The sequence below is a fragment of the Piliocolobus tephrosceles genome, chromosome 5 (genome assembly GCF_002776525.5).
Source record: "Piliocolobus tephrosceles isolate RC106 chromosome 5, ASM277652v3, whole genome shotgun sequence".
Lineage (NCBI taxonomy): Eukaryota > Metazoa > Chordata > Mammalia > Primates > Cercopithecidae > Piliocolobus > Piliocolobus tephrosceles.
Window position 1 is genome coordinate 18,375,706 of NC_045438.1, and position 27,991 is coordinate 18,403,696.

Consider the following 27,991-nt stretch of genomic DNA (forward strand, 5'->3'; position numbering starts at 1 on the left):
AAGAAGAATCAAGAAATATTCCACAGATCAATAATTCTGAAACAAAGAAAAATTTACATCTGAAATTGAAATTACCAAGTGACCTAGTTACATCAACCCATCTTCCTTCCTCCACCTTATTTGTCTTCTTTCTGTGATCTGAAGTGTGTGCTGAGGAATAAAACTTGTGGTGAGGAGGGCAGCCCAGCACACCACCCAGTGTATGGGTGAAGGAGGCAGCAGTGCAGCCGGAGAGGAGAGCTGGGCTGGGAGCACAGGAAGGTCCCCAGGACTCCGTGGTCATCAGTAAGAGAGGGCCCGCGTGCATATGCTGGTGAACAGAAATCTCAACCTTTTCAAAGTCTGACATTTAAGAGAAGAAACTGTGGCTGCTAGTTTGTGGAACAGACAGCTTCTTCTTTAGTGGTAAGTTTTTTATTTTTGTCTTGGAATTTAGAAAATACTGTATTTCTTTTGTCTCAATAATTATTTTATGCTTTGGAGGTAATAGAGTATTACAAAAGTTTATGTTATCATCAAGTCATGCATTGTGAATATTTATTTATTTAGGCTACTTTAGTCATGCCAAAAAGAAAGAAGAGATGCTAACCTTTGTTGAGTCTATTATGTGACATGCTCTATTCTAGAGACTTCGGTACGTGTTATTTTATGTAATTCTGAAGACAATCCTGGCAGGTAGGTGTTGGGCTGTTTTAAAGAGTTAGGGAGGTAAAGTCACACAGCCAGAAGATGGCCGTGGAGGGTTGGGAGGCAGATTTTTCTGATCCTAGTCTGTGTTCTTTCTATCTCACAAAGACATTCCATACCATCTGCAAGTCACTTTTGACTAGCACTAGAGAAAGAAGTATAGAGACATTGGAAATGATCTAATAGACCGCAATCACCTTTGAAAGAGCAGTCATCTCTATGAACCATAACTATAGGGAAGAAATGCAGATCCCACAAACCAAAATGGAACACTCCTCCCAAACTTTGGTTTTGAGCTCACCCTGGGGACTGTGGCTGCTGCAGAACAGGGGGTGCTGGTGGATCTAACATGAATGAGGCTCGGTGGAGGGGCTGGCTGTGTGCAGGGAAGTTGGGATGAACAAGGGCAGCAGGCGGCATCACAGGTGAGGAGGACAGGCCAGGAGGGAGGAAAGAGCCACAGCGTGCTGACGAAGGTGGGGTAGGGGTGAGGTGGGGGGGACACAGACAAGTCCAGAGCCAGCTCCATGGAATGCACAGATGTGTCTGGAACGTGTGTCCCTGCATACATGGATGGGTCTGCTTCAAGAGAATTCTTGATGCTGCAATGCATCAGAAGGAGTTCTAGTGATACCATTGTCTCCCAAGTGAAAGCGATAAACGAGTGACAATCAGTTTCACTGTGTGGTGGGTGACTGTATTTATGTCATTTAACAATATTGCGATTCCATTTGTATGACCATCTCAGAGGCACTTGCTTTAATTTTGCATTATGTCTTCCCTAATTAAACATCTGAAACCTCTAAGGCCTGACTTACCTGGAGCTCTCCTGTCTCATAAGATCAACCTCTAAGGCAGCCTGAGAAAGAGGAAATGAACCCGAAGAAACTCTGCACCAAAATAGATACTACAAAGCCCGTACCCAAACCTGGTGTGCTTTTCTCCCAGGGGAGACCCTCAGGTGCACATTCACATACACTGGCTCCTATTTTAGGCTCAGTTCTGATAAGGGGGGCTGTTTGCTTTCCCACCCCAGAGCTTATTAGAAGCAGCACATTCAGTGGGAATGTCACCTGCTGGAGTCAGGCATGCTGGAAGTGATGAGGAATGGCAGATGGCCAGGTGCAGTCAAGAGGTGCGCTGGAAGAACCCCAAAACACAGAGAGGGCAACTCAGTAGACCTCACATGAACCCATTTAATGTGGAAGCCGATACTGTAGTTCCAAGTATTGGGAAGGATCTCAGCGTGGAACTTGGTGTGCTGCCACAGATGAGAAAGCACACGTCCCCAGCGGCTCCACGAATGGGGCCCAGGCAGGGTTGTACAATGCCCAGCTCCCCTGGAGACAGCCAGAAATCTCATCATGTGTCTTAGCAATATTTTCACCCATCAGGTCCCAAGTTTTAAATGTTTAAAATGATCAGTTGAAAGTTAATTCGGAATAGGCTTCCCCAAGACCAAAATGTTGGTTGGACATTGCTGTGTTACTGAGTAAAATACAGTAAACAGCCAGTGCATCCTTCAGCGTTCAGTTGACTGTCAGAGAGGACGGAGCATCTAGGTAAGACATGCATTCTTCTTTACTTTTAAAAGTGCTCCTATTTGGGGGGTAGAATGAGAAGATTGATAGATGAAGAAAGGGAAAATGGAACAAAGAAAGGAGAAAGGGCAGGGCAAGGAAGAGGTTCCAGGATAAAATAGACAGGAGATCTTATGAGCAGAGTTTGTTAGGGTGGGGTGGGGTGGACTGGCCAGCCATGACCCGGGTAGGGGCCAGATCACACAACCGTGACAGAGGCGGCTCTGGGCTCTGACAACCGCATTGCAGCAGACAGGATCAAGATGCAAAGCAGGGGCCGGGCGCGGTGGCTCACGCCTGTAATCCCAGGCGTTTGGGAGGCCGAGGCAGGCGGATCACGAGGTCAGGAGATTGAGACCATCCTTGCTAACACGGTGAAACCCCGTCTCTACTAAAAATACAAAAAACTAGCTGGGCGAGGTGGCGGGCGCCTGTAGTCCCAGCTACTCGGGAGGCTGAGGCAGGAGAATGGTGTGAACCTGGGAGGCAGAGCTTGCAGTGAGCTGAGATTGTGCCACTGCACTCCAGTCTGGGCAAGAGAGTGAGACTCCATCTACAAAAAAAAAAGATGCAAAGCAGGGCCTTCGGCAGCCCACGCCAGAGACCAAGAGCTGGGTGTGGGAGGTCTCTCTGGCAGCTTCTGTCTCTTCCTCCTCACCTTCCCTTGATTAGGCTCACGTTATGAGGGCATCACCCTCCCTGTGCCGTCCCCACCTCCTGCCACACCAGCTGCCTGAGATCCTAGGGGCTGGTGGAGATGGAGGTTTGACGGGTTATAAATCACGTGACTTAGCTGATAAGGTCTAGCTCCCTCCTGTTCCTGAGGGAGGTGGTCTTCTGAGCAGTGGTAGACCTCAAGAGGAGTTCAGAATCACAGGACTGCAGGACCCAGCCCTGGTCTACCCAGTCAGAACCTGCATTTGAACCCCAAGGACAAGCAATTCATTAGCACAGTGCACTTGGAAATCCTTCCTCTAGGCATAGAAAACCCCAGTCCAGAGGCATCACTTCATATTTCAGAGGGGTTACTGCCATTGAGTGGCCTCAATTTCAAACCCTGGCATGGAGATGAGCAGGGCTCTCTTCTCTATGCAGAGCTCCCTGGCCGAGGCTTGCTGTGACGGCAGCTGTAACCAGCCTGTGGCTCTGATGTCACTGTGCACACGTCACCTTTTTTCATTTCTGTAGCAGTTTATAAGTCAGTGGGGCTGTTCCCGGCAGGCAGTAATGGAAATTAGCACTCTGAATCTGGGTCACTGAGCAGTGAATCCCAGGGGAGGCCCCGGCCCTTAGATTTGCGTCCAGTGAGGACCTGAGGCGAGAATGTCTTCACAGATCCAAGGGAGGAGGCTTTAGACACATAAATTTGTGTGATTATCCAACGGCAAGATCATTCGATAGGAGGTCCCCAACTTAAAAAGAATGTGGCTTTCAGATTTCTTTCTGGTACACAAACAGATGTTTTAGTAAATCGAAAAATCAGCCTTGTGAGTGTAATTAAATGACTATGTAATAAAATCAGTCATTTTCCTTTGATCTTTTTGTCAGAATGAGTCTTTTCAGGTTCTGTAAAGAATCTGTCTCCTCCCACATACATCGCCAAGACAACGGCGGGCTAACGGGGGCTGTGCTGCCCACTCCTCAGACGCTGGGTGGGGGTCTCACTGGTCCACCTCGAAGTTGGCTGGCGGGTCAGAGAGTGCGCCAGCCAGACCCCAGTGCCCGGCGCGCTCTAGATGTTGCAGAATGGCAAAGGAGGCTTTCGGCGTCCTCATTCTGTGAGTGGACCTGTCCTTTCTGGCAGTCGAACAAAACTTTGTGGAATATGATTGCGAGATTTTTAAGTAAGTCAGAGGAAACCTGATTCTGCTGGAAGTCAGTTTTAGAGCTGCTGAGAGCTATTTCATTAATCATAAAGTTTTGTTAGTTCAACAATAAGTCTTTTTCCACATTCCTGGTGTTTAAGCAGGGTGCCTTGTCCAAAAACCTAGTGTCTTTCCCCCATTTTCTATATCTCACTTGAAGCAAAATAGTATTGTACACTGTTGTGGAAACTAACACAGAAAGAAATTGTGACTATGGCAGCACTCAGACGATAGTGTATCTGGAAACATCTAGAAGGTGTTATTTTTCCAGCAGTGAAAATTAGTGATATCCATAATAGTCACTATAATTAGTCCTTTTGCTTTCCTTAGAAATTCTGTTTCATTATACAACCAACTTATTTTGTTATTAAATGAAAGCACAAGGAGAAATTTGTAATTATTACATTTCTTATATTTCTACCTCCTTATACAAACACCATTATGATTTTCATGTCTCTTCTCATACTTGTGTCAGTTTCTCACTTTTATTGCTAAAATTTTGCACAACTGAGGCTGTATCTAGAATGTCATGGTCAGGGTTGGAAGTTTAAATTTGAGACCTCAAAGAAAATTTTTCAAGGGGGATGCTCTGAAGAGCTCCCCATTGTTCTCCTAGTTCAAAGATCCTCAGGCATTATAAAGTGAATGAGTACTGGTTAGGCGGAATTCATCTCTGAAGCCGTAGCTGCCACCAGGACGGAGCACACCAGCAGGCGTGGATGGGTGTTGTTGCTGTGTCTCCTTTCTTGAAAAGCTCCAGGGTCCCACTGCCAGAAGAGATCATGAGAGACAAAGCTGAACTCCTCGCTCTGTCTCTGGAGAACATTCCCGAGGTTGTCCTGGAGCAGGACGGAACGCTTTCTTACGCCGCCCTCTCCTTCCTGAACTCTCCAGAGCCTCTGGAGTCTTTCATAGGGGCCTCCCCGCCCTCGCTCCCTCTTGGGAATTCTGTCTCTCCAGCACCCCGGATGCTTTCTGTTTTAGATCAAATTGACCTTTCTGGCTTGACACCCTTTCCTTCGGCACAAGAGGCAGCTGGGCCTTTCTCTGAGGCCTCGTCTCAGCCCACAGCGCGGCAGATCCGTGGGGGGAAATGTGTCCTCCCTCCTCCCAGCCCAAGCCACCTCCTCCCACCTGCATGGCTTTTGGCCAGAGTTTTTCTTTTGCTTCAACTGAGAGTAGAGCTGCTCTTTCTTCCTGCAGGCACCCTGCACACACCAACGGCAGCCGCTCCTGCGGTCTCCTGCTCCACCCCGCCCCTCATTGCCAGTGACTCTCTTGCTTTCTCAGGTGTCCGGGCTTCCCGCCTATGCCACCCGCTAGCAGAGAGGCACCCCGGGGGTACCCTAACCATTGCAGAAGAGAAGGGCGACCGCCTCCCAATCCTGGACGCCTGCACTTCTATTAGCCCCAGAGCAGTTGGCCTTCCTGCTGTGGCAGCACTGTCCTGATTTTAGCACAGACGTTTCTACTCTCCGGGAAGTCTCTGGAAAACTGGGAGGGTTGGACCCTAATCCTGGGAGTCCAACAGGAAGAGCCAGGAGGATAATGCTGCAGGAGATGCTGACCCGTCCCATGGGTGAGGGTTCCCTACCCTCCTGTGGTGGGTGGAGGATGACTCCTGTTGTCCTCCTGTGGCCGGAGGGCTGTCCATCATCTGTCACTGATTCCTGTCCACTTCTGTGCTGTTCTCGAGGGCTGATCACAAAACCTTCTTAGAAAACCAGAGTTCTGGGTGCTCAGATGGAAAGCGTCCGAGAATACTGCTGCATCTCCGACCACCACAGCCTCTTTATCCCCTCTCCCAGCACAACCTCTTTATCCCTGCCCACCACAGGCCCTGCATCCCTCCCCACCACGGTCCCCGCATCCCTCTTCGCCACAGTCCCCAGATCTCTCCCCGCCACAGTCCCTGCATCCCTCCCCACCACAGTCCCCACATCCCTCCCTACCACAGTCCCTGCATTTCTGCCCACCACAGTCCCCACATCCCTCCCCACCAGTCTCTGCATCCCTCCCCACCACCGTCCCCACCACAGTCCCTGCATCCCTGCCCACCACTGCCGCTGCATCTCTGCCTACCACAGCTGCATCTTTCATCAGAAGAGTGTTGGAGAGATCTGGGTTGAGGGAAATGGAAGGTGTTACCTGCTTGTTTTCACAGTTAACGAAATAACCTTTCACCTGTGTTTGCTCCTCACCATACCTCTATTCTCTTTTTTTGAGTCTCCCTGTCAGTCCTTAAATGTTTTCCACTCCTGTGGTCTCTATTCCTTCAATGTATTCTTCTTCCTTCTTAAACCCTTTAGTTAAGCTTTCACTCGGACATTCTTAAAGAGATTTTGTCTCAAAGAGCACTGAGAACAGTAGTGATGAAACACACAGGTCAGTTTTCAGTCCTCAAATTCTTCACTCTGCAGGGTTTTTTTTTTTTTCTTTAAAGACACTGTACTGATATTTTAGGACCTATCCTCTGGCTGCTTCTGAAGTGTCTCTTTTCCAACTTCGATCTGTCCTTCTGCTTCGTAAACATGAGCCCAACTTCCCAGCGGTTCCATCTGCATCTCTGAGTTTAACTACAACCTCTCCATGCGAGACTGTCCCTGCATCTCTTGCTAAGCCCCTCTTTATGACACAGTAGGGTAACTTCCACCCCATCTCCACCACCGCCACAATCATCATCGTCACAAAGCTGTCACTGTGCACCTAATGCTGTGTGAAGCTTGAACTTTGTCTTTGATCTTCTCATGAATCATTTACAAATCTAAAATCCTTATGTATTGATTAGGAGACAGACATCTAGAGGTTAACCTGAAAAGTGACTTTCGATTCTTGACATGAATCTAAAGTCATGTCAAGAATCTCCAAGAATTTTCAGTTACACGAGACATCAATCTCTTCACATTCCAGGTACTTCAAATGACATCCATTTTCTTCCCTCTTAGACCAGTTTCTGTAACTGTTCTTCTGTGTAGAAATACATTAGTAAACAAAAAGTAAGTTTTCAGTTTGATTTCCGTATATCTGTCCCGATGTAAAATTTGGCATCATCTTGATTCCCCTTCTGCTTGTTCCTTACTGATATTTTCCAAAATGTCTCCCCAAATCATTTTCTCTTCACATGTATCCCAGAAAGGTATGAACTTTTGGATCAGATGACATGGCTTTGAGACTGGCTGCTCAACTTATTGGCGTATGAACTTGAAGAAGCTGTGTTTTTCCTCTGAGTTTCAGTTTTCTCATCTGTCACTTAGGGAGGACTATGACAACCTCAGGGCCCCGGGCCTGTAGGGAGGATTAATGAAACCGAACGGGTGAAATGGCAAGGGTCAGCCACACGTGCTGGACGCCCGTGGTCCTGGCTCCCTTCCCTGCTCTGTGGTGTCGGGCAGGGCTGCCGCCAGGAGGAGGGTGCCCCTGCCCTGTGCCCTGCTCTTCTCCCTACTGTAAACTTGCTCCCCGTCCCTCTACGGCCCACAGACATCTGTGTCTTTGCATTGTCCCCAGCATTCCAGTCCTGCAGTCACCCTCCCTGGCTCCCCACTGAGGGCTGGTGCCCCCACCTGTCCTCACTGCTCTCCACCTTGGTGCCTTTCTGCCTCCCCACCCAGGCTCATGCTGTTTGTCCCCGAATTGCCTTCCTCCCCCTGCCTACCTGGTCAGTTCTGAGTCACATTCCTGGTTGAGTCCCAGCCCTTCACTAAGAGCCTGAAGTCCAGGAGGCTGGAGCTGAAGGGGCTCCTGTGTGCTCCCTCCTGTGAACTGGACTCTCCCAGTGGCATTTCTTCACGGATCCATCACACACAGGCTCTCTGTGCATCACATGTTGCTTGTATTGTCATGTATTTAGGCCTCAACTTTCCAACTATATGAATTCCTGAAAGGTGGGAAGTCAATGGCACACTTTTAACTATTTCTGTACCTTGTGTGCTGTACACAGTAATTACCTGAAAAAATGATTTGTATCTGAAAAATAATTTATAACAGGTGTTCTCCTGGCTATTTGGGAGAGTAATTTTCAGGCCAGCTGCTTTATGGGGTAGAATAACACAGAGTGTCTCCCCAGGCCCGAATGTATTAGCATATGCAGTGAGCACTGAAGGATACACCATTTGACGTCTTTGTAAACTCCAAAATTCAAGGTGTCAGCACAGCTTGTACTTCCTCCTATAAAATGTGTTTTTGTCCCTACTAGAGAATTTGCTGACATAATTTGTTAAGTAGCCTTTTTTTACTTTATTGTTGAGAAAAAGATAAACATCCAAACCACATAACACAGATCCAAGCACTGCTGGGCTTGGTGGTCTATGTCTTTGTAATGTATGTGAGCCTGTGGCTGCCTGCCCGCCCGCTGTCACTGTTGTAGATTTCTTCTTCCTGTCCCTCCACTCCCAGCACCTGTGCTCACTCTAGGCTTTCCTGGGGAGGGTTTTTAAAAACAAACAAATGAGGTTTTTATTTTATTTGTTTTGTTTTTTTTAAAACATGTTCATTACTTCAGAAGTTTTGTGCACACAATGAGAGTAGAAAGCTGCCCCGCTTATCTATTGTTGCTTAGCCACCACCTTGAGTCATGGTGGCTTTAACAGTGATTTATTTACAATGTCTCGTGGCTCTGGGGGTCAACTGGGCTTGGCTGAGTGCTTCTCAGTTGGGGCCCCCACTGTAGGTACCATCAGAGAATGGGTGGGAGCCATGTCATCTGAAGGCTCGATTGGGCTGGGGGGCTCCCCCATGTGGCTGGCACGTGGGACACTGCTGTTGCCTGGTATCTCAGCAAGAATTCCCAACCAGCTCACCACATTGACCTCTTCAAAGTCTGTACAGAGTGTTACTTTAGGGGTTAACAAAGCATTTACTGTCTTTTCAACTTTGCTGATAATTTCAAAAGATGACTGATACCCAGATGACCAATGTCCACAACATGGTGTGCCACGGCCTCCAGTGTGTGTGCTGTGGCCTCCAGTGTGTGCAGGGCCTGTTTGTGAATTAAAGGCAATCACAAGGAGAAATGGTCATGGTGACCCATTCTGAACCATACACAGTGTCCTCTGTAGAGGCAGATGGCTTTCCTAGAAATGCCTCAATGTGAGTTTTAAAGCAACTCCTTATGACTATTATCTGAATTTACCAAACTGTCCCTGGCTTTTGTTTGGAATGAACTTTCGACATTGCTGTGGAATTTTCTGCCTGGAAAATTATCATTATGAAACATGTGACCGTAAACCACATTCCTCGCCTTTCATGTGCCTCACAGTGTCTATGCAAATGAACAGTGTGATTTTAAACTTGAGGAAGGTTCAATAAGAGTGAGATCTAAGAGGATCTTTAATACAGGGGCATTTTTAGGGAGATAAAAACCAAATGGGTCTCAGCTTTCTCAGGGTGGTGTATAATTTGGATTTGACTTGGAACTACAGAAGGAATATGGGGTAAAGGATATGAGAAGCATTGCAGAGGTCAGTGCCACATGGTGCATCTGCCTCAGCTCTCAAAGAAAAGGCAACTGGTCCAGGCTGGGAGCCAGTCAGCAACAGGGTCCCAATCTCCATCCACTGCCTTCCTTTCTGGGGCAGGGAGGGTGTCACAGGGAGGAGGCCGCTCTTAGAGACCTCCAGATTCCTGCCTCTGTGCAGTCTAACTGAAGGGGCTCCCACAGTGGCAGTGAATCTCTTTGCTCATCAAGGAAGGGGGTGTCATTGGGCCTCCTGGGTCCCTCACCCTCTGTGTGGCCACACAATGTGGTTTTGTTCAACACGTTACATTTCTGCTTAATTAATGTTCATTTTTGGTCTCCTGCAAAGTCCAATCTGTTTTTCATTTTCTTTCTTTTCTTTCCAGGCAGGCATTGCCAGGGCTAATCATCTATAAAAGGGCTTACTTTCTTACCTTCACACTAAGCAAGACCATCCAAGGGCAATGTTAGAGGGCACGTGAGAACGCGGGGGGGTGTGTTCCCCGGCAGCCTGTTTCTTTCTCCTATGGGCAGCCTTTCTACAGGAAGCAGAAGCCTCAGGGGAGATGCTGGAAGTGAGGAGAAGGGGATGGAGCTGAGGTAGCAGGGGAGGGGTTGGAAGATCAGAGGGGAGGGTCTTGCTTTGTTTCCCATCCAATAATCAGCAGGTTTCAGGTTGGGGTGAACTACTGGGGAGCAGCGCCGCTGGGCTCCTCTCAGATGGCGGAGGGACAGGTCACCCAGGGTGAAGGAAGTTGTGAGCTCTGTCAGAGGAAAACAGCCAGGACTTAGTCAGGAGATGCTTTGTTTGGAAGGATTGTTGTAAGGCAGGGAAAGGGATGATGGAAGCAAGAGGACCCCATGACCATGGGTCTGCAGGCGCTTCAAATAGAAAAGGCTCTTCTTTTATCCAGTAAGGAGGAGCCACTGGGGCCAGCAGGGTCTTTGGAGGAGACCCTGTACAAGCCCAGGAAAATGGCCAGTGGGAATGAGCAGAACACAGGTCCTGCTGTGTCCAGCTGGCTCTCCGGAGAGATGACAAGGGGTACACTCCAGCTTCTAGGCTCGCTCAGGCTTGGGAACGTGGAGCTCAGGGCTCTGCAGGAAGGAGAGACCCGGATAAAGTGTGGTCAAGACAGAGCAGACCTGGGCAGCAGTCAGTGGGGCCTCGCGGGCAGCCTGGGGTGGGGAGGCACAGTGCACTGGGAGGTGGAGAAAGTGTGAGTCCATCAGCCTGGTTGCGAATTGATCATGAACCTCTAGTCTGCAAAACTTTTGTTATTTCCTGAGATGTGGTTCACAACAACCCAGGTGTAAATAACCTTATGATTCGTGGGTTCTTTTCTATTGTTTTAATCACTTGCATCTAAAAATAAATTTCTGAGTGACTTGTCGTCAGCTGTTTTTCTTGGTATGTCTAATGACGGGGCAGTGACCCCCATTGTCACCCAGAGATTATGTCTCTGTGCCACATGAAGATTAGGTGCCCCGCTTTTGATTGAGGGGCTCATCTGTTGGTCTAAAAGTATCCGGTAATAATAGCTGATATGTACGGAGAACCACCTCTCCTCCAGGCGCTGTTCCTGGGCTTCCGTGGATGGGCCTGGCTATTTCTCGGAACCTTCTGAGGTTAGAGCTGTCATGGTCTTTCTTCTGAAAGAGGAAACCGAGGCTTGCCGGGGCTCAGTGGCCCTTCTGTGGCTGCGCAGCTTTCGGGGTGGAGCCAGGACTGACTGACTCCAAACAAAAGTGCTCCCGACCCAGCTCTTTAACTCACACGGCCTCTTCCAAACATTCCCGAATCTTACCAGTCGGCTTGCAGACACTCCTTGCTCCCAGAAGATAATCGGGTAAAGGAGTATGAAAGTTTGGGTACAAACTCATTGCTGCAAATTGAAAACCACACAAAGGCTGTCTTCCTCTGGGGAGCTACAATGCCTCCCTCTTTCTTACCACTTTACCATGGGTTGGACTTTGATTTCAGGGATCCTACGATTACTCAATACCCTGCAGGATATACATGGTTAACCATTTGCATTTGGGCGAATAGGCGTTACTTTTCAATAGGAAGTGGCAATCCAGAACTTGCTTTTGGGCAATTCTAGTAGCTCACAGCTTTTTTCTTAATGAACGCTAGAAGCTGCATCTTATTGACAGATGGTCATCATATTGGGGACCCGGAGTCATCAGATTGTGGGGCTCAGAGTGAGGCTGAAGGGAGTGGATCAGAGTACTGCTTGAGGTGAGCATGCCAAGGCCCCTGAAACTTTTCTTTCAAAAATGTAACTTCTTTGATCCCCTAGTCTGACAGGAATGGCACTGTTTTACTCATTAATCTTCCAGAATGCTGGCATATTGACTGTGTTTATGCTTAACGACGCAGACCTCCTTTCCTGGAAGCATTGACTTTGCGGTTTTAGGAAGCCCACTTTTCCTCTAAGTGGATAGTAAGGGATTTCATACTTGCTCCCTGCACTGGAGCTTGGGTGATGGTCTGGGTACTTGCTCCTCATACAGGAGATATCCTCAGGGCATCAGTCTGGAGAGGAATGTGATTCTTTACTTGATCTAATACACTAAAAGATTTTGGAAAACAAAAAAATTAAGCTAAGAAATATTTTGGAGGCAGTAAGTCATTTATGCAATGAAGGCTGATGAGTGGGCATCCAAGGCAGCCTAAGATCGAGCAGGAAGGAGTTTGTGAGGGGGGTTAAGAGAAACTGACAAGGTGGAAATTTCAACAAGTCTCAGTTGCAAAACTCTCATGAGGGCTGCCAATGCCACTGTGATTATGAAGCCAGTATCTTATGACCAGAAAATAATACACAGTGATATTAAAAGGAGCCAGGCTAGGTGCAGTGGCTCACACCTGTAATCCCAGCACTTTGGGAGGCCGAGCTGGGTGGATCACCTGAGGTCAGGAGTTCGAGAACAGCCTGGCCAACATGGTGAAACCCCATCTCTACTAAAAATACAAAAATTAGCCAGGCATTGTGGCGTGTGCCTATAATCCCAGCTACTCGGGAGGCTGAGGCAGGAGAATCACTGGAACTTGGGAGGCGGAGGTTGCAGTGAGCCGAGATCACACCACTGCACTCCAGCTGGAGATCAGCTCCAAAGTCCACTTAGCAGCAAGGCATAGATATAATAGAGATCAGCGTTACAAAGGAAAACAAAAATGCAAGGCCATAACTAAAGCTATTCTTTAAATGGTTAAAGATGTAATTTCTACAAATAAAACAGAAAACATAAAAGCAAACTTCCAAATAAATAAAAGGAACTGAAAAAAAAAAAAAAACCCACAGAAGCTTAATAAACAAATTACCGGGGGAAAACAAAAAAAAATCAAACCTCCTGGTCTCCTGCTTAGCCACCCTCATTCAAAAGCAGAAGGAAGCCAGTCTAGAGTTTCAGCTCCACTGGTGCTTATCTAAAAAAGTATAAAATGTGGTGTGCCCATGATTCAGATAAACTTAGAGAACATACATGTATTGAACACCTACCATTATAGTTTGTGAAACTCTGATATCAATAAGATGTTTTAAAATAAATATATTATTTAAGATCTTGTGGGAATTCTGTGGCATTTCACTAAGACCTGCTGGTGGCAAAGTGAATCAGAACGGTGAGTAAGAGACAATAATGAAAGTCTCACCAGTACTCACAGTCCTAGATAAGCTACAGGCTCGCTATCTGTAAAATGGGTATGATGTCTACCTTAAAGGGTTTCATGAGGTTAAAAGTGATAAACAGCTGTAAACCAGTGATTTTAATGCCCAGCAGGTAACTAGAACTTAATTTACAGCATATGCACACACACACAAACACACACATACACATATGCGTGCATATATACATACAGTCACATCCACATGCACACACACAGAGTTATACACATACTGCACACACATGCATGTATACACACATGTATGTATACATGCAGGCACCAATATATGCCCATGCACACACATGCAAACACACACATACACCTGTATACACACATGCACACACCTATATACACACATGCATATATGCATACGTGATGTAAACACATGTATATATGCAGGCATATGTACACTGCACAAATGCACACATGCATATACACATACACACACACATATGCACACATACACACATACTCTTATTTAGTTCTTGCTCCTTGTTTTGCAGGGCCAATACTCTTTATGAAAGTAAGCATAAATGTAAAACTGCCTGACAACTTAATTTTAACACATTGTTAAGCTAGTTATTACATGTTTTTAAATTATAAGTTAACAGTTTTGATTACCAGTAATATTTTGATAACTATTACTAATGTTTTCCCCATACTGAATTTTCTTGGGCACAGTCTGTCGTTGGCCAAAGGGATGAACAATGGCAGTCGGTCTGTTGCTTGGTTCCCCCAACCCCTGCTCCTCTTGGGGAGCGCCCCCCCACAGCTCTCACTGGCCCTCTCTCTTTGCTACCACCACAGAGCCAGCCCCAGTACTGGCCTCCCTGAGAGTGCGTGCTGCGGCTACCCACCTCTTCTGGGGCCATTTGCCTGTGATTAGAGTTCTCCCAATGCCTTCAAAGTCCAAAAACATAAAAGGTAGAGGCACTGTGGAAGGCCAGGGGGAGATGAGTGTGGCTGTGTTTGGAGAACTGAACACAGCCTTAAATCCTATAGTGGGGGCGGCCCCTCCCTCTTTCCACTGGTTCTGCTTTTTAGCAGAACGTATAATTAGGTATTCTTTTCATTTCTAAATGAATTAATAAATGAACGATTACTTTCTGAGATACTCTCTTGCATATTATACATAACAAAAATTTTACTAGGAAGCCACATTACTTTATTGCAATAAAAATTGAAGTAACCTTTTAAAATGCTATGTTAGAAATATTATTCTGGAATTACGTTTTTCTTAAAGTAACACTTTTAAAAATGTGTGATAACAGGATCTTTGAAGTGTTAAAATTGAAATTCAGAGGCTAAGTTATTACTTACCATGTGCATATATTTAATCTTCATGAGATGTTAGTACATTTGCATTTCATTTAAACAAGCAGGGTGGTGGCTTGTTGTCCCAGCTACTCTAGAGGCTGAGGTGGTAGGATAGCTAGAGGCCAGGAGTTTGAGGCTGCAGTGTGCTATTATTGTGTCTGTGAGTGGTCACTGCACTATAGCCTGGGCAACATAGTAAGACCCCATCTCTAAAAAAAGGTAGTTTATTTATATGATTTCAAGCCTAAAATACAAAATACATATTGAAGTATAGCTTATCATTATTTGCCTCTAAGTAAGGGGAGAAAAAGCCATTAAAAATATCTTTTAATACAAGTTTATTTCTAAGTCTAACATATGTCCACAATGAGAAGAGAATCAATCAGACGTGAGGCCTGCACGGTTTTATTTCATGCAATTGCTAGGGGAATGGAGGCACTTCAACTCAGAGGCTGGTGTGGGGACCAGCACACTGTCTAATGATTCCTCCTGTGTTTGCCTTGGTGGCACCCTTTGCCATATTCCCTGGGTCAGGTGATGCCAGCCCTGGGGGGCCTGTGAGCTGCTGCAGTCAGGTGGTGGGTGCATGTAGCCATCTTCTCGTCTTCCCTCTGCTGTTGCCCTGAACAGGGATTGGCCCCTAGGAGCTGCTCAGACCTGTCTTTGAATGAATGAATGAAGAGTCCTCTAGGTCAGTGTTATGCTTTGGCTGTGTCCCCATCCAAATCTCATCTTGAATTGTAGTTCCCATAATCCCCACGCGTCATGGGAGCGACCAGGTGGAGATAATTGAATCACGGGGTGGTATCCTGTTCTCGTGATAGTGAGTGAGTTCTCATGAGATCTGATGGTTTCACAGGGGGCTTCCCCCTTTGCTGGGCTCATTCTTCTCCTTCCTGCCATCATGTGAAGAAGGATGTGCTTGCTTCCTCTTCCGACATGATTGTCAGTTTCCTGAGGCCTCCCCAGCCATGCTGAACTGTGAGTCAAGTAAACCTCTTTCCTTTATAAATTACTCAGTCTCAAGTATGTCTTTATTAGCGGCGTCAGAACAGACTAATACAGTCAACTTATTGATTATATGGTTTATATAATCATACATATGTGATAATATAGATTATATAGTCAGATTATATGATTTATATCACCATATAAATAAACTACCTTTTTTTAAAGAGATGAGGTCTCGCTGTGTTGCCCAGGCTGGAGCACCCTGGCCATTCACAGACACGATAATCACACACTGCAGCTTGGAACTCCTGGCCTCAAAAATTTCCCAAAGTGTTTCCAAAGAACAGGAACTGAAAAGGTTCTGTGAGTGAGAAGGTTTGGGAAATACTGAGTTATTCCATCAGGGCTCTGAAGGGCCATTGATAAACAAGCTCTAATAGGAATAAACCAGGGAAGGATGTAGTTAGCATCTTATTTATGTCTTAATATACCAGCCACAGAGAAATCATTTCCCACCCCTGTCTGTCTCCCTCCCTTCTTTCTACCCAGAGCATCTCTTGGAACTCACTTTTAGATGCTGGATGCTTGAATTCCCCAAGAGGCAACAGTTCCTAAATTGAAGTGTGCATTAGAATAATACAGAGATTGTGTTAATGCAAGGATTTGAATCTTTGAAGCAGACATCCATAGGATCTATAGATCTTACCTAATGTCAAACTTTACTAATGATTCAATAACAAAAACACTAGGCAGAGAGATGCATCCCATGTTGGCTGAGCTGTTCTCGAACTCCTGGTCTCAAGTGATCCACCCACCTCAGCCTCCCAACGTTCTGGGATTACAGGTGCGAGCCATTGTGCCCAGCTATTCTGCGCTTTTAGATAGGGGCTCCCAGGCTTCTTTCCCCTAGTAATACTATCTGCATGTTTACAAGGAGATCTGGTCCTCGCCCAATCCAATCATGGGCAGAGTTCAGTGCTTTGTGACTGTAGGACTGAGATCCACATATTCACTCTTGGCTGTCAGCAGAGGGCCTTTTTAGCTTCTCGGGGCAACCACATGGCTCAGCTTGTGGTCCCCTCTTCTGTCTGCAACTCTCACCTCTGAATCTTTTCTTCTCCCATCTCCAGGGAGAAGGACTCTTCACCTCTAAGGACTCGTGATTGCAGTGGGTCCAACAAGATAATCCAGCATGATCTCTGCCTACCTCCAGGCCCTTAGATCTTTAGCTTCATCGCATATGCAAAGTCCCTTTTGCTGTGTAAGGCAACACATGTACAGGTTCTGGTGCCTGCATCAGGGCCTGGGCATGGGCCCATGATTCTGCTAACCACAGGCGTGACATGGGGCCATGATTCTGCCGACAAGTGCTGTCCCCTGTGTTAGGAGCCTCAGCACTCTGCATCTATTATTGGGTGGGAAAGCCTTAGTGACCAGGGTGGAGAGTATCCAGAGATGAGCAGATCTGGCTGGCTTTCCGGCTGGCTGCATGTCTGTGGCCACACAGTACTGATTCACCAGCCTCTTGGTGAGCTTACTAGCAAATAAAATTCTTAAGATTTTTGCTGCTGCTGCATTTTCATTTTATATCTGTACAGTTGCTTATTTATTTTTGTATTTTTATTTTTTATTTCTGATAAGGAGTCTAGCTCTGTCACTCAGTGCAGTGGCACGAGTGCACTGGAGTGCAGTGGCACGATCTCAGCTCTCTGCAACTCCGTCTCACGGTTTCAAGTGATTCTCTTGCTTCAGCCTCCCGAGTAGCTGGGATTACAGGCCTGTGCCACCACAGCTAGCTATTTTTTTATATTTTTGGTAGAGACAGGGTTTCACCATGTTGGCCATGCTGGTCTCAAACTCCTGACCTCAAGTGATCCACCTGCCTTGGCCTCCCAAAGTGTTGGGATTACAGGTGTGAGCCAACGCACCCAGCCTGCTTATGTAAATCTAAGTGGAGAAGCTTCTATTTTCCCTACTGCATTTTACCACATTAGATTTACCCATTGCTTGATTCTGTCCAGAATATTTGTATGTTGATTCTGTCATCCAATATATTAATTATCTTTTTAGGCTTCTTGACGTCTTCAGACCTAAAGAACTTGCCTCGTCTCTTTTTGCCTCTCTTATCAATAGAACAATGGGCAGGACACAGCTGAAGGCTGAGATCAGTGCAATGTCAGTAGGGCCTTGTGCCAGCCTGCCAGCAAAGTGGTATCACAGAGCCGATTGTCCAGACACCTAGCAAGCCACCCAATTGTACTTGCACCTGGCTCATGGTTGCTCTTCTTGATTGCTTATAAGTTTCAGATTTTATCGTAAGTGTTCAATGTCTGTAAAACCTCCCTGATCTGCAGTTTAGTGACTGTGACCACCATGGCTTGGAAATCAGTGTGAGAAGACCGAGTATCACCAAACCCACGCGGACCCCCAAGGGCTCACCACTTCCATTCCAGACGCTCCTGCACTGGCTTAGAATGCCCTCAGCACCCTGCTGGGAACCAACACCCAGCATTTTACCTCAGTCGGAGGCATTCGTCTTCTTTCTCTCTGCAAATGGGTTTTGAGCTTCCTTGCTCCAGCTCTGTGCTCCTGGACTTCACAGGCACCATTCACTGGAGCCAGGCAACTTCACTGCAACATTCTCTGAATATCTTTGAAATAATTTTTTTTTTTTAAAAAAAGAGTAGAGAGGTACAAAACAGGAATCAAGAAATTCTGCTTTCTCTTGTTTTCAGAACATGTGATAAAGCTCAGCCAACGAGGCATGCCTCCCTGGTGAAGGAGACACTCAGGGGATGTGACATGATGAGTCTCTCATTTGGTGTCATGCTGTAGTGTACCTGCCCTACAGGGTGCCCCGGGGGCCTGAAAGGATTCACAAGTCCTGTGAGAGGCTAACCTTCAGATGGGGGGTGCCAATGAGTTACTGTGAGAGGCTAACCTTCAGATGGGGGTGCCAATGAGTTACTGGGACAGCAATAATCGACATTTTACTTGAGGCAGCTGAATATTGGAAAAGAAGCCTCTCAACTGCAAAAACAAATTGAGTCGAATGACATTTCTAAAGTGTGTCATTAGATGACTTTTCCTTAGAGCCCCTGAAACTCCTCCTGCAAAGAACAGTATGTCCTACAGAAGCTCTAGAAGTATTTCTCTGCCCACTTGTTTGGGAAATATCTAAATTCCAAAGACAAGAAAATTACACTTTAAGAATCAGTTGAGCTGAATGTATTTTACATGTGATTTAATGACATCACAGTGAGATCTGGTGAGAATGGTCATCATGGGGACCACGTGTCAGACAGGAAGTGCTGAACCTCAAAGAGACAGCATGAGATGTGCTGCAGGTGGCTGCTTTGCAAGGGTGGGTTCACTGGTTCACCAGGACTTAGCACATTTCCCTACATCTCTCATCTGCCACTGGTAGATAACAGGGTATCTTGTTCTCAGTTCATTAAAGAAGGAACATAAATATCTACTAAAAAACTTTCTTACTGTCTTCACCATCAAAATTTCCTTAATAGGAAATCTGCAGCCTGTTTCTCCAAGCTGCTGGTGACTCTGCCCGAGATTTGAGATGATGGAGCAAGTTGTGAACAGGATTCTTTACACGTTGAGGTGACACCCATGCCGATCTGTCACCAACACAATTTCCTTAAAACAATTCACACCATTTTTCCTGTGAAAACGGTGGGTTGGGGCAGGCACAGGCCGAATCATTTCCAATGACCGTGGCTGGCATACAAGTAAACTTGACAACCGTCTTTTTCATTGAGAATCCTGATTCTTAACCACAGTAACATTAAATTTGTCATTATCTAGAATTGTACATTGTTTATACCTAACAGGTGCATAACACTATCCTGAGAGATACAGAATTTATAAATTTTGGTTCATTGACTTATTCCGACATGAGAATAAATGAAAGGAAATTAAAGTAGTGTCTTATGAACAGGACAGGGTGGGTCAGCTTCTCATATCTCTGCCGGAAACTTCCTGCCCTGTGGTCTGTGTATCTGGCTCCCTCCGGGCCTCCTTCTCTCAGGGACCCCTCCCTCCGGGCCCCCCTGCCTCCGGGACTCCTCCCTCCAGGACTCCTCCCTCTGACTCCCTCCCTCCCCCTGGGACCTCTTCCTCTAGGACTCCCCTTCCCTCTGGACCCCTCCCTTTGGGACCCCTCCTTCTGGGACCCCTATCCCTCTGGATCCCCTCTCTCTGGGCCCCGTCCCGACTCCTTCTGCTGACAGGGATCCATCACACAGGCTTCCCAATGCTGGCTTTCTATTCTAGCATGGTACTGTTTTGTAATTATTTGTTTACCTGGCAGCCTTTTGAAGCTCAAGTATGTATTTGATTCATCTCTGTACTTCAATGCCTCTCCTCAGTAGACAGTTTATAAACATTTGTTGAACTGACTTAAACTTAAATTCAGAAAATACTGTGTGTCACGGTGCAGTTAAACAAATATTTACCTTAAATGGGGGCCCCGCTGGGCATTGAGTGCATGGCGTGCTGGGCCGTTCCTCTCTTTTTGGCCCCTGCTGCCCTTCCCATCATCATCAACTCAGCCTCCACGTGATGGGGAGTTCACTCCCTCCTGTCCCGTCCCAGCCCCACTCACCTGGGAACCTGTGCTGCTGACCCCACCTTGGCCTGGCATCCGTCCAACCCTCCAGCGGCCGCTTCCCACAGCCCCTGCTCCCTTGTTCTCCCGAGCTGCGCCCCTGCTGCAGGTCTCCCCTTCGCTCTCCCCAAGCCCCTGCCTTCCACCCACACTGCCCACTCCTTCCCACCGTCCTCGCCTCAGTCCTTAGGGAGTCCCTAAAAGCTCTTCTTGCCCCAGAACCTCCCATAAGCCCTCAGTGCTCAGCAGCAGATCCTTGCTTTGACTGTTTATGGCACTTTCTGTTCCAACACATTTGCATGGAAGAGTATGCAGGTATTTTTAAATTAACTTTATTGAGGCTAATTCATATGCAATAAATGTCACCGATTGAAGGGTACAATTCAACAGGTCTTGACAAGGGCACACAGCCATGTGCCACCCCCACAATCAGGACAGAGGAAATTTCTGCCCCCACAAAAGCCCCTTGTGCCGCCCAACCCCAGCCAATTCCTTCTTCCCGTCCCGATGACAATCCCTGATTTCGTTCCTGCCACTGTTATTGTATCTTTTCTAGAAATTTTAGGGATGGAATGATGCAGTGCGTGGTCTCTTCTGTTTGGATTTGTTACCAAGCGAAGGTTCTGAGTCACCCCCATTGGAGCATGCGTTAGTCGCCGGTTCCTTTTCATGGTTGAGTAGTATATTCTATTGTATGGATACACTTCAACTTGGTTGTCTGCTCACCAGTTGACAGACATTTGGGTCTTTTTCAGTTTGGGACGGTTAAGAATAAACCTGCTGGGAATGTTCCAGTGTTAATCCTCCCATGTCTCTTGGGTAGACATGTAGGAGTTGGTTGCAGGTTCCTATGGTGGATGCATGTTTATTCTTATTTATTAAGAATAAACCTGCTGGGAATGTTCCAGTGTTAATCCTCCCATGTCTCTTGGGTAGACATGTAGGAGTTGGTTGCAGGTTCCTATGGTGGATGCATGTTCAGCTGTGCAAGAAAGGACCCCACTGTCTCCTTGGAGTGGCTGTGTGATCTTGCGGTCCCACCAACAAAATGTGAGAGCCCCAGATGCACTATGTCCTCTCCCAGCTTCCTGCCCCCTGTTTAATCGCAGTCCTTCCAGTAGGTGTGAAATGGGATCTCTCTGTGTGTGTGTGTGTGTGTGTGTATGTGTTTCAGACGGAGTCTCTCTCTGTCACCCAGGCTGGACTGCAGTGGTGTGATCTCAGCTCACTGCAACCTCCACCTCCTGGGTTCAAGTGATTCTCCTGCCTCAGCCTCCTGAGTAGCTGGGATTACAGGTGCATGCCATCACACCTGGCTAATTTTTGTATTTTTAGTAAAGATGGGGTTTCACCATGTTGGCCAGACTGGTCTTGAACTCCTGGACTTAAGTGGTCCATCTACCTCGGCCTCCCAAATTGCTGGGATTACAGGCCTGAGCCACTGCGCCCAGCCTTCATTGTGGTTTTAATTTGCATTTTCCTTATGATTAATGGCATTGAGCGTCTTTTATGTGTGTGTATTTGCCATCCATGTATTTTCTTTGGTGAATTGCCTGTTCACATTTCCCCCTGTTTCTTATTGACTTGTTTATGTTTTTGATAGGGAGTTGTAAAAATTATTTGTATATTCTGGATATAACCTATTATCAGACATAAGTTTTAAAATACTTTTTTGTATTCAATATATATTTTTTTCATTTTCTTGAGTGTCTTCAAACAGCAGGAACTTTACATTTTGTACAATCAAGTACAATTTATCAATGTTTTTACGGTTCATTCTGTTTGCAATTTATATAAGAAATTTCTTTTTCCAGGGTCACAAAGATTTTCTCCCGTTTTTCCTTCTAGATGTTTTATGCTTTAGTGCTCACATTTAGATTTATAACTCACTTGAGTTACCTTTTGCAAATGGTGTGAGATAAGCAGTAAGGATCAACTTTTTGTTCATGTCATTCCAGGACCAGTTATTGAAGACTGTTCTTTTCCCAAGGAGTTACCTTGGCACCTAAGTTAAAAATCAGTCTGCCATCTATATGTGGGTCTGTGCCTGGACTCTGTTCTGTTCCACCGATTTATGTATCTGTCCTTTCAGAAATCCAACGCTGTCACACTTACTGTAGCTTCTTTGTCAGCTTTGAGATTAGGTAGTGTGAGTCCTCCAATTTTTTAATCTTTTTCAAAATTGTTTTCGCTATTTTAATTTCCTTGAATTCCTATATAAATTTTGGAATTGGTTTGTCAATTTCTTAAAAAAAAGCCCTACCATAATTTTGATTTAGTTTATGTTGTATCTACATATCGATTTGGGGAGAAATGATATCTTGAAATTGAATCATGGATACATTTGAACATGAAATCATTTCATTTGAACATGAAATGAGTCATTGAAAATTGAACATGATAAATTTCTCCATTAATTTAGGTCTTATTCAATTTCTCCCAACAATGTTTTGTATTTTTTAGCATATAAATCTCGCATAAATTTTGTTAGATCTATCCATAACTATTTTACATTTTATGATGCAATTATATATATAATTGTTGATACTATTATGTACATTATATATGATATATGTGTATATATATAGTTTTAACATCCAAATGCTATTTCCAATTGGTGTATTTTATTTTGCATATTGTATATTTTACTTCCCATGCCCTCCACCCCTGCCATGCTCTGCAGCTTAGAAAGAGCGTGTATCCGGTGAAACCCCGTCTCTACTAAAAAAATACAAAAAACTAGCCGGGCGAGGTGGTGGGTGCCTGTAGTCCCAGCTACTTGGGAGGCTGGGGCAGGAGAATGGCCTAAACCCGGGAGGTGGAGCTTGCAGTGAGCTGAGATCCGGCCACTGCACTTCCGCCTGGGCGACAGAGCGAGACTCTGTCTCAAAAAAAAAAAAAAAAAAAAAAAAGAAAGAAAGAAAGAGCGTGTATCATTTCTCACTGTATTTGTTTTCCTCCTGCCAAAAGCCATAATCTCGTGATGCCTAGTGCCAAGGTCTGAAAATTGTCACATTTTGCAGGTTTTTCTGGTTGTTTAATGCAGCGGGGTGCCTTTGGTCTCTGTTAATCCACTGTGGCTGGAAGCTGAAGTTTAGCAGTGGTGTTCTGATTGCTGTGCTTCTTGGGATTGATATGATTACCTCTTCACATGCTTTTGCAACCCTGGGGTCTATATTTTGCTTCTTCTGCATACTCTAAAGCACTCAACTGTATACCTGTTGGGATTACAAAAGTGCAGAGGTGACTCCATGCCTTCCTCCAGCTTTTTAGGTTCAAAGCAGTGACTGAGGGGCAGTGAAGAATTGATCTCTGAGCTGTGACTCTAGGCATCAGGGAAGGAATGGGGTGGAGTAAACAATGAAATGAGAATCAAAATTATGGAAGAAATAGGTTTGGAAAATAATTTAGGGTGAACTTTGTGTTACATGGGCTTCCTCTCCAAAAGGTCAGTATCCATGTGGACTGGTAAGTGAGGGCTGATATGGTACAGTGTGGGGGCGAGGAGGGGAGTTCTACCTTCTCTGCCTGTGCACCTTGGGCTGTGCTTCCCCAGCTGCTCCCGCTTGGCGTGGCCAGGCCCATGTGGTGCGAGAGCAGGGAAAAGAGGAGGAAGATGGGCGATTGGCTGGGAAGCACATCCAACATTAATATCAGAGCATCTCAGGCCATGGATGTTACTGGGGGGCGCCCAGGGGGTGTTAATAAACAGGACGAGGGACAATGCTGGAAAGCAGGAGTGAGCCTGAGAATAGCGAAGAGTTTTTCTTTCTTTTTAAGTTTGCTTCAAATGGTGGATTTCAAAGCCCTTCGTCCTCAGGCCCTCCACAACTGCTCCAGCTCTTCCTGGTCTCCTGCTAAACTTCTTTAGCCTGAACCCATGCACGGCCACTGCTGGCACTGCCGGCACGTGGCGTATTCCATATGGACCCATGCACGGCCACTGCTGGCATTGCCGGCATGTGGTATACTCCATATGGACCCATGCACCGCTACCGTTGGTGTTCCCAGCACATCGTATACTCCATTGTTTCCTAACAATCCAGTTGATTCAGCCAGGCTAGTTGCTCAGCTGTTTCACAAACATAAAGGGCTCACGACTCAGGACTGCTCTTCAGTCTGAGATGAGCTGGTCACCTGAAGGAGATGGCCCTTCTCTGTCAATCACTGGCCCACAGCCTCGCCATTCTCCAAGGACCCTGATTGGAGCCTCCTCCTCCAGGAAGCCTTTCCTAACTGTGCCAGCCTCCACCTTTCCTCCAGCACTTGGATTTCTGATAATTAGGATGCCTCTGCCACAGCAGATTCATGCTTGTGAACTGGAATGTCTACTGGAAAGGTCTGCGGCTGTGGAGAAGCAGGTGCATTCCTCTCCAGCGCCTTCCCAGGCTGGAGCAGCTTGTTCAGTGTGTCTTGAGAACGGCACTCATAGTCAAACTTTAAATTCTACTGGAGATTCTCACATGCCCAGGGGTGAACATCACTGACATATATTGTGAATGATTGAAAGCCCAGGACTATGAATTATACATTTTCTATGCACATTCACACTTCTATTTGTTGAATGTTTTTAAATTTTGCATAAAGATTTTTGTGTAGATCAAACCTATGGATTTCTGAGAACACCTTATTTAAACTGTAGATAAAGGGTTGGCAAATTACAGCCTCTAGCCAACCGAGCCCGGTGAGGCCAGTTCAGTTATATAATCGTAGATGCTTTCAAGCTCCAAAGGCAGATTTGAGGAGCTGTGACAATGACCATATGGTCTGCAAAGCCTAAAATATGTACTCTCTGGCCCTTTACAGAAAGAGGTTGTTGATGCCTATTCTCAATAAATATTTGTATGTACAATAGTGTGCGGTGCACTCTGTTCACATGAGATGGAATGCTGCTCACTTAAGTGTCTGACTCTCCAGGGATACCTGTGTTAACTGTGGTGCCTTCTGCCTTCTTTCCATCCTAGAATCACTTCCACTTTCCTGCTACCACTGCCTGTGAGCTGAAGGGCCTGAACCATACCTTCCTTTTTCTACAGCCAGCCTGCATTTTTTTGCCCACAATGAGCGGGGTAAGATCTTTATTTTTGGCAAGGAGTATAATTTGGGTTCTTTGTGGCTACTTGAACATTGCACTGCCGCTAACTCTGTCTTTGTTTCCTTTCCAGGAATCAATGAATTTCAGCGATGTTTTCGACTCCAGTGAAGATTATTTTGTGTCAGTCAATACTTCATATTACTCAGTTGATTCTGAAATGTTACTGTGCTCCTTGCGGGAGGTCAGGCAGTTCGCCAGGCTATTTGTACCGATTGCCTACTCCCTGATCTGTGTCTTTGGCCTCCTGGGGAATATTCTGGTGGTGATCACTTTTGCTTTTTATAAGAAGGCCAGGTCTATGACAGATGTCTATCTCTTGAACATGGCCATTGCAGACATCCTCTTTGTTCTTACTCTCCCATTCTGGGCAGTGAGTCACGCCACCGGTGCGTGGGTTTTCAGCAATGCCATGTGCAAGTTGATGAAAGGTATGTATGCCATCAACTTTAACTGCGGGATGCTGCTCCTGACTTGCATTAGCATGGACCGGTACATCGCCATTGTACAGGCCACGAAGTCGTTCCGGCTCCGATACAGAACGCTGCTGCGCAGCAAAGTCATCTGCCTTATTGTGTGGGGAGTGTCAGTCATCATCTCCAGCTCAACTTTTATCTTCAACCAGAAATACAACACCCAAGGCAGCGATGTCTGTGAACCCAAGTACCAGACCGTCTCGGAGCCCATCAGGTGGAAGCTGCTGATGTTGGGGCTTGAGCTACTCTTCGGTTTCTTCATCCCTTTGATGTTCATGATATTTTGTTACACGTTCATTGTCAAAACCTTGGTGCAAGCTCAGAATTCTAAAAGGCACAAAGCCATCCGTGTAATCATAGCCGTGGTGCTTGTGTTTCTGGCTTGTCAGATTCCTCATAACATGGTCCTGCTTGTGACGGCTGCAAATTTGGGTAATATGAACCGATCCTGCCAGAACGAAAAGCGACTTGGCTATACAAAAACTGTCACAGAAGTCCTGGCTTTCCTGCACTGCTGCCTGAACCCTGTGCTCTATGCTTTTATTGGGCAGAAGTTCAGAAACTACTTTCTGAAGATCATGAAGGACCTGTGGTGTGTGAGAAGGAAGTACAAGTCCTCGGGCTTCTCCTGTGCTGGGAGGTACTCAGAAAACATTTCTCGGCAGACCAGTGAGACCGCAGATAACGACAATGCGTCGTCCTTCACTATGTGACGGGAAGCTGAGTCTCCCTAAGGCATGTGTGAAACATACTCATAGATGTTACGCAAAAAAAAGTCTGTGGCCAAATATGCATGGAAAATGTGGGAATTAAGCAAAATCAAGCAAGCGTCTCTCCTGCGGGACTTAACGTGCTCATGGGCTGTGTGATCTCTTCAGGGTGGGGTGGTCTCTGATAGGCAGCATTTTCCAGCACACTTTACAAGGAATGTTTTGTAGCTCTGGGGTATATATCTGCCTGGCGTTTCACAAAACAGCCTTTGGGAAATGCTGAATTCAAGTGAATTCTTGACAAATGTAAACATTTTCAGAAATATTCATGAAGTGGTCACAGATCACAGTGTCTTTTGGTTACAACACAAAATGATGGCATGGTTTGAAAAACTAAAACAGAAAAAAACAAACGGAAGCCTGCACATCACTCATTTTAGGCAAATGTTTAAACATTTTATCTATCAGAATGTTACTGTTGCTGGTTATAAGCAGCAGGATTGGCTGGCTGGTGTTTTCTCTCATTTCTCTTTGATACGGGCAACAGTCTGACCCTGTAAAACGGAGGCGGAAAGACAAGCTCAAGTGTTCACAACCTGGAAGCGCTTCGGGAAGATGGGGACAAGGGCAGAACAAGTGTTGGTGACAATTGTCACCAACTGGATAAAGCAGCTCAGGTTGTAGTGGGCCATTAGGAAAGTGTCAGTTTGCTTTTATTTCCCTGGGAGCTGTTCTCTGTCATGAGTGACTCTTTTCTCAATGTCCGTTAGGCTGAGAGTGCTGTGAAGACAGGAGCTAGAATAATCGTGCTCCCGGCTGTGCTCTGAGTGCCTGGGGGAGTTCCAGCAAACAAAATAGACTCAACAGAGATGTGATTAATGAATTGTAATGAAGTTGGGATGTATTGTACAGTTTAAAATGTTAGATGTTTTTAATTTTTTAAATAAATAGAATACTTTTTTTTTTTTTTTAAAGAAAGCAACTGTACTGAGGCAATGTAGAAAGAAGTTTTGTTCCATTTCTTTAATGTGGTTGAAGAGTAATGTGTGGCTGAAGACTTTTGTTATAAGGAGCTGCAGATTAGCCAGGGGACAGCTGGAATTATGCTGGCTTCTGATAATGATTTTAAAGGGGTCTGAAGTTTGTGATGGAATCAGATTTTAACAACTCTCTTCAACAACATAGAAAATTCATGGAACTCATGTTTTTAAAGGGCTATGTAAATATATGAACATTAGAAAAATATCAACTTGTGTTACAAAAATACAAACACGTGTTAGGAAGGTACTGTCATGTGCTAGGCACGGTGGCTCATGCCTGTAATCCCAGCATTTTGGGAAGCTAAGACAGGCAGATCACTTGAGGTCAGGAGTTCAAGACCAGCCTGGCCAACATGATGAAACCCCCTCTCTACTAAAAATACAAAAAATTTGCCAGGTGTGGTGGTGGGTGCCTGTAATCCCAGCTACTTGGGAGGCTGAGGCAGGAGAATTGCTTGAACCCAGGAGGCAGAGGTTGCAGTGAGCTAAGATCATGCCACTGTACTCCAGCCTGGGTGACAGAGCAT

The 27,991-nt window shown here is 45.9% G+C and overlaps 1 protein-coding gene across 2 annotated transcripts; it reads left to right on the forward strand.

Annotated features, from left to right (window-relative positions):
• The first annotated feature begins 143 nt into the window (after window positions 1-143).
• CCR6 (C-C motif chemokine receptor 6) lies at window positions 144-27,704 on the forward strand. Of its 2 annotated transcripts, none has more exons than XM_023223578.2 (3): window positions 144-405; window positions 25,111-25,215; window positions 25,312-27,704. In XM_023223578.2, the coding sequence occupies exons 2-3, from the start codon at window positions 25,207-25,209 to the stop codon at window positions 26,425-26,427; spliced, it is 1,125 nt and encodes a 374-aa protein (XP_023079346.1). In that variant the 5' UTR covers window positions 144-405; window positions 25,111-25,206; the 3' UTR covers window positions 26,428-27,704. The 2 variants fall into 2 exon arrangements, with proteins under 2 accessions (XP_023079346.1, XP_023079347.1); XM_023223579.2 differs by lacking the exon at window positions 144-405 and adding an exon at window positions 11,323-11,829.
• The last annotated feature ends 287 nt before the right edge of the window (window positions 27,705-27,991 follow it).